General features: G+C 35.6%; 1 protein-coding gene across 1 annotated transcript; it reads left to right on the forward strand.

Moving 5' to 3' along the window:
* The first annotated feature begins 4,054 nt into the window (after positions 1–4,054).
* si:ch211-39i2.2 (DNA damage-inducible transcript 4-like protein-like) lies at positions 4,055–5,726 on the forward strand. The gene is made up of 2 exons (XM_059346029.1): positions 4,055–4,307; positions 4,962–5,726. The coding sequence occupies exons 1-2, from the start codon at positions 4,127–4,129 to the stop codon at positions 5,405–5,407; spliced, it is 627 nt and encodes a 208-aa protein (XP_059202012.1). The 5' UTR covers positions 4,055–4,126; the 3' UTR covers positions 5,408–5,726.
* Positions 5,727–7,458: the final 1,732 nt, after the last annotated feature.

Here is a 7,458-nt window from a genome sequence, read left to right on the forward strand (position 1 = left end):
AAATGAACTGATTGGGAGTGAGTAAAAGGAAGCTAAAGCCTTACATTTCCCTAATCAATACACAGAACTCCTCCCCAGGATTTCTAAATAGTGTTTAATAACAAATATAGTGTGGATAAATATGAGAGTTGTGAATCATCAAGGCCCCATGGTACAATTTTATCTTAAATACTGATACTTGAGTCACGATACGATATTATTGTGATTTTAATCATTTTGCATTTTTGAGTATTACGACACAATTTATTGTGATTTAACTGTTTAACTGCATTTTTTGTCCACAAAATTAAATTCAATCAAGAGGAATTTTTATTTCTCCACAATGAGAGTCAAAACCACAGACTGACCAACAAAGTATTCAGTCAAACTGAACTCAACTGATATCAAACATGTATGGATGACAACAACTGCAGCATTTTTATCAAACTTTCCAAAAAAATAAGCTTCACTGCTCTGAATTCTTTTGAATGAAACATAAAAAAGCCTAACTTTGCAGCGTTATGTCCTGACACACATGTTACCTATACATTTCTTAGATCTTCCAGTTTCATATAATACCAGTATCTGCAGTATATTCCTAATATGAGCCCACTACAGCCTCTGAAAAAAAACTGTGAATATACTGACAGCCCGGCAGAACGCAAAATATCGATACCTGGCGGCCATGAATCGATATAATATTCCCATGCAAAATATTGCGATACTATGCTGTATCGACACCCCCCCCCCCCCCATCTCAAGTAAATATGTTATGTGACAGTAGAAGTCGCATAGATATATAAATCTATTGATGCATGGCAACAACTGGAGAAGAAAAAACAGCCGTGTGTTTAGTGAATATCTTTGTGAAGCTCCACCAGGTGTGAGAGTGAATGGTGTGTTACTCACCTGTGAGTAAGGCAGGGCTCACGCCTCCGTGTCTAGACCTGACCTGCTCACACACACGAACACACACTCACAGCCCCATAGGACGTATGTTCTCTGAAAGCAGATATGAAGGTTAGTTTTAATGGTAAAAATCACATTAAGAATGGCTTTTTATCCAAGCAGGGGGTCATTTGATGGGGCAAGTACATTTTTTTATCAATGAAATCCTGAATGATATGGCTGATGTATGTATCACAGCTTCCACTATAAATAAGAACAATATGTCAGAGGTATTAACTGATCAGTCTGCACTATTTTATTAAATATCAACACATTAATTGTATATAAAATCATATAATCTTTAATTGTATCCACTGTTCTTTTAAAGTAAGTTTCTGCGTAACTTTTCTCAGTTACTCAACATGTTTGGTAGATTAAGGGTTAAACTGTTGGTGCTGTGGATTGCCTGAAGGTTCAATTCCTCCTTTATCTTTCTTTCATGGCAGAAATACTTTGGAAGAGGCAGCAGGACTATTTTAAATATACTTTTTACGTTATTGAATGAACGACAGACGACATGAACTGCAGTAAGAACAAATCAGGTGGGGCTGACGCGTCAATGACATTTTTTCCATGAACACCCTAAAAGTGCCAACACCCTCTGGAGGAACGATTTAATTATAAATCACCTGGAGGGAACTCACAATACTGTAGCAAGCATCTGTTAATTAATGTGTTTATAAAGAATTTGTTAAAGCTTTACTCAGTATACATGGTCACCCATGAAGTTGGAATAAAATATTTTTTACCTCTTTCCATGAAAAGATTGTGACCATGTGATTTATTATTGACGGATAAAGTGTTTTTCTTCTCAGAACTTTATTAATCAATTTCTTACAGACATATCGCAATGAGAATGAAACCACAATTAACTTAAAGAGGATTGTTTCTGAAAACAAAATTATTCCAACTTTATGGGCATTCAATTTATTTTTCTTTAGATTATCTTTAGAACTGACTTTTTTATTCTATTTGTGTGCCCATAAATCCCCCATAATGAAGCCAATGACTCTCTTTTCCACTGGAGTTAATAACAGGAATGCATGAAGTTCCGTTTCATTATTTCCCTTTAAATGTTTCTTATAAAGTACATATAGCAGAATCAATATGCATTGTTGGTATACAGTTCATGTACACAGATAATGTATTAGCTATATCAGAAGGCTGGGTCCTCTCTGAAAGGATGTTGTGGTTATCTACTTCTCTACACCCACAGCATGTTCTCTATTTTAAGTCAGACCACAGAATGTACATAACCTTTACATTAGTCAGAGGCTGGTACATTTCCATAGCAGCCTATGACTATATAACCTATATATTATTAGTTTACAACTGGACGTTGTTACATCATTTATCTACAGTGATGGAATAACGTTTATGTAAGAATACGACAGAAGAAATCCTACGGAAGTGAAAGAGCAGATCAATTATCGGTAGAATTAATTTGAAGCATCAAAAGTAAAAGTTGTCTTTATGCAGAAAAATGCCCCTTTGAATGTTATACTATAAAATCCTTAAGTGTTATGTAAAATGTTATTTCATCACTATTACAGGTGCATTTAATGTGCACAAACATTTGTCCTACAATTAGCATACTACCTCATAACATAGTTCTTATTCTTATAACTATTTTTATTAAAAAAACAAACAAATATAAAAGTCCTGCATTCAGAACTTACGGAAGTAAAAGTACAAAAGTATCAGCATCAAAATGTACTTAAAGTATCAAAAATAAAAGTAGGCCTACTCATTATGCAGAATGAACCCACTCATTTTTATATATATTCCAAATGTATTATTCGATTATTTGTATTGATGCTTTTATGTTATGTTTATTTTAATTTTGTAAAGGTCGGACTCATATTAACTACTAACATTTAATTTTAAAAAATAAAGTCTAATCACTTTAAATTTATCATATATTTTATGTTAAATCTCGACCTGAAAAGTAACTAAAGCTGTCAGTGGAGTAAAAAGTACAATGTTTGCGTCTAAATGTAATGAAGTAGAAGTATAAAGTTACATAAAATGGAAATACAAATACCTCAAAAGTGTGCTTAAGTACCGTACTTGAGTAAATGTACTTAGTTACATTCTATCACTGGTTATATTTCAGCCCTTATCACCCATATTAGTTATTGTGATATATATATATAAATATCCTACTACACTTTACTTTTTAATTTCACATTCACTTCTCCAGTAGTTGCTCCCCTTTTTTTCCTCAAAACTTTATTGAGAAGTTCCAATTACAGTGAGAACATTCATCTTGCGTAGAACAAAACAAAGTCTGGCCTCACAAATTGAGAAAATAAATAAATATGAGACAAAGTGAATGAAGTGCATAAGTCAGTACAGGTGTAAATTAAATAGAATAATAAAATGATTAAAAGGAAGGAGGAAAAAAAGAAAAAGGCATGACGTATTAGGCTACATTTCTCTGAATATTTATTGAATATATTTATTGTATTATATTAACGTATATCTTTGGCTTCTTGAATTATGTTAACAGTATGTATACATTTGTTATTACCATGTTATTACCAATTATTTTTGATACATTCAAGGTAGTTGTTGAATTCAATTTCAAAAACAGGAAAGAAAGGTCGATCTTTGGAAAATTTGGCTTTATGTATGTAGAATTTCGCCATTAGGATAATCATATTAATTAAGTGTTGAATTTTCCTATCTTTATTGCTATATATATTATAGTATTGTATTAAAGTATATCTATAGCTTTCAAATTAATTTGTAGGTTGGAGTCATAGACTGTATAAAATAGGTTGGAATGTGAGGTGGTGTAAAATGACATTCAACAAAAGGTGCCTGATTGTTTCCACTTCAGCATTACAAAATACACAATTAACATCAATATTGACACATTTTGACGGACATTTGTTAGTGGGGTAAATGTTATGTATAATTTTATATTGAACTTCTTTAATTGTATTGGAGATAGCAAATTGATCTGTGAGCTCAGTGTCAGTGTAATGTCCGGACATGTTACATCAGGAAGCTTCTGGATCAGTCCGGTAAGCCCCGCCCACCGGGAGCCGCTCAGCTGATGCAACAGGCCGATCCTCCGCTATAAAAGCTCCGCTCCGTCCGCTGCGAGCCGCTCAGCTCACACTGAATACATGGAGAAAACACAGACGAAACGATCGGAGGAGACACCGGAGCTTCACAGACAAGAATCAGGATGGTCTATACCGCGGCTTTGCTCTTCGGACACGGAGTGTGTGTCTCTTCTGCGGAGGAAGAAAGCGTCGTGGAGATGATAGGAAAGTATTTCCTCCAGCTCACATCCCCGGGCACAAAGACCGGCTCTGCCCGGCGGGGGAGCGTCGAGAGCTGCGAGGACACGGACAACAACTCGCCTTGTAAGTTGCTTTAAAAGTTGATAAAAGTAGTTTTGTGAATGAGAGAAAATATAAGGCACAGCGAAAAGTTATGAAAGCAGACTTAAAGTATTGAAACAAGTAGACACACTAATGTAAGTAGTTCTATTGGCTGAACCTTATTTCTAATATTAATGCGCTGACGTTAAAGAAAATATAATCGCACTATAGGACATACAGTCATGGAAAAATGATTAGACCACCATTTTTCTTCAGTTTCTTGTTCATTTTTAAATTAAACTCTTATCAGCTATTTCTTTTATCATTATATTTGTCCAAACAAATGTACCTTTAGTTGTACCAGGCATTAAAATGAACAAGAAATCGGAGAAAAGATTACCAGCCAAAAATTATTTGGCTGGTTCTCCTGATGGCGATGTTTCTGATGTAACTGATGCAGGTCTTGAACCAGCTGATGACCAGTTCACACTGATTCAGCTGCTGATGCAGAGACTTTATTCTGATGACTCCTGTGTTTTAGTGCAGTTTTGCAACACATTTAAATCATGATTGTGTGAATAAGTGAAAAGATGAAGCAAGGGGTCAAACTGTCTGTGGCTAGATTAAGTGTCAGGGTAGACAATGAGCTGTATGTAAAATGTACTGACTGTGACTCTCTTGGTTTCTCTTCTACAGTCCCTAACGTGGACGCTGGTCCGGAGCAGGAGGAGCGTCTCCTGCAGCAGGATGTGACCCGGCACATAGAGCAGTGTCTGACCGAGGCCAAAGCTTCCACCCTCCACTGCCAGATGCTGCTGCTGCCTCGCCACATGACCACCAGGGTGGGCCAGGACGTGGTGCGCTCCTCCGCTGACGAGCCCTGCGGACTCCGGGGAGCCTCCATCACAGTCTACGTGGAGGGCAAAGAGGGCCTGAAGTCTGTGGGGAACATCTTGGTGGACCCGAGTGTCACCCCGACGTTTGAGCTGTCTGTGGTCTTCAAGGCGGATAAAGACGACGGCTGGCCGCCACTCAAGCACATCTTTGATACCAACAAAGTGTTGAAGCTGAGACCAGAGTACCGGCTGGTGAAGAGGAAGCTCTACTCCTCAGCCAGCCCGGTCATTCATGATTTCAACTAGAGGGGACGTTAGAGTGTAAAACCCCTGTTTACATTTATTTTTTATATGTGTGAGTGTTAAATGTCCAGCTATGTTCAAAGTTTGGCCTGATCTGCACTGATTGTTCTTTATTCATGTATAAATATCTAAGTTGGAGCAGGAAGTGACACTGTTTGTTCTCTGAGGCCGATATGATTGTAGTATTTTGCACAGAATGGTTGAATGTTAAAGTGTACACTGTAAATGTGAAAACTTCCTCTCAGGACTGGGCAGGTCTCACTCCTCAAGTTTGCTGTACTTTTGTTATTTATGCATTTGTTAAATAAATCTTTTGAAATTATTTCTTTGTCCTGTGCTTAACTATACTTGTGAATATCATAATTTATAGCACCTTAAAAACACAGTTACAAAGTGCTTTACAATAAAAAACTGAACACATTTAAATGGCAAACAGACTAAAAGCCAAATGTTTAACCTTAACAAAACAGGGTAAAATTAACTATAATGTCATAAAATCAACAAACGGGAACTCTAAGACTATTTAAAAGTGGTTTAATTAATATTGAGGGTGACACGTCTACAACAACACACTGATTTTCTCCAAAACTCCAGTATAGTAGCCTTGGTGGTTGCAGTATGTAACCTGAAACACTGGTGCAGCACATTCAGCCATAAAACTGGAACAAGATGAAGCAACTTTGCATGGTCAATGCACCATAACTTAATGAGAAAAGGAACATTTGTTCATAAAAATACACCAGAATGCAAGAAATGTGATGTTCAAAACTGATTCGGGAAGAACCTTCTGCTTACCGTGTCCCTGAAAATGTTCAGACAACAAACACAGCCTTTCATGTTTACAGGTGCATCTCAATAAATTAGAATATCATAGAAAAGTTTAGTCAGCATTAAATTCAAAAAGTGGAAATAACACATTATATAGATCCATTACACACACAAGAAACATTTCATGTCTTAATTTATTCTAATTATAATGATTATGGCTTACATACATTACAAAAGACCAATTTCAAAAAGTATGTTTAATATGTAAATGTTGGCCTCTGAAAAGTATGTCATCTATATGACTCAATACTTGGTTGGGGCTGTTTGACTTGAACTACTGGAAATTGACTTTTCCATGTATTGAAATGGTCCTGAACTGTAAATGTTGTCTGTCTTTCCAAGGACACATACCAAACATGTTCATGGCATCTGCTGCTAACAATGCTGTGGCCCGATACTTGCACAACTTTTTAAGTGCCGAGTTGTTTACAGAGAAAATTATTACATAAGCTTGAGTGTGCAAGATCATTTAAAACACTCATTTGGGTCAATCAGGAAAAACATTCAACCCCAAAACTAATTTTCCTGTTCAGGAATGCAAGTCATTAACTATAACTTGACATCTTAATCAAGAAATAATGATGTGCTTTACTATTTTTAGTTGTTTTTTTTTGTAAAACAGTACATTTTAATGTTGGTAATTACTAATGCTTTTCATTTAGGACAGCTGTGGAACAAACCGGTGGTTTTATAAATTTGTTAAGCACTGTATATTTTTAAAAAACAGCTCTACAATCATATTTTTTAGCCAAGGCTGCACAGATTTGGTCCTTTATCTCAGGCTGTCATGGCGTTCTCTCCACCACATGACTTCAGGCAAAGGCACAATCAGTTGGTGCCTATTTTGTGTGGGTAGGACTCTTTTTTTAATGTTTGCCTTGGTATTTAAAGAGGTATCGAGCATTATTTTTTTTACACTACTATGGTATTGTAGTTTAAAATTAAGATATCATGACAGCTTTCCTGGATCAAGGTTATTATAGTTAATTATAGTTTAAAAAATAACAAAATAACGAAAAATAAAATTGAAATAACATTTTTCGTCAACTGAAATAAAAACTAGTTAAACTAAAACTAAGCATCTTCAAAAAAAAAAAAAAAAAAACTAGCAAACTCACTCTAAATACCAAATAAAACTAACTGAATATGAAAACAGAAATTCACAAATAAATTAAAACAGAGACTAATGAAATATCCAAAACAAATCTAACCTTGTACTGGACATC

This window comes from Centropristis striata, chromosome 12, assembly GCF_030273125.1.
Source record: "Centropristis striata isolate RG_2023a ecotype Rhode Island chromosome 12, C.striata_1.0, whole genome shotgun sequence".
Classification (NCBI taxonomy): domain Eukaryota; kingdom Metazoa; phylum Chordata; class Actinopteri; order Perciformes; family Serranidae; genus Centropristis; species Centropristis striata.

Excerpts from the sequence above, each read along its gene's own strand:
- si:ch211-39i2.2 (XM_059346029.1), top strand. The coding sequence starts at position 4,127 with ATGGTCTATACCGCGGCTTTGCTCTTCGGACACGGAGTGTGTGTCTCT. Across the intron at positions 4,308-4,961 it reads CACGGACAACAACTCGCCTT|TCCCTAACGTGGACGCTGGT; the intron begins GTAAGTTGCTTT and ends TCTCTTCTACAG.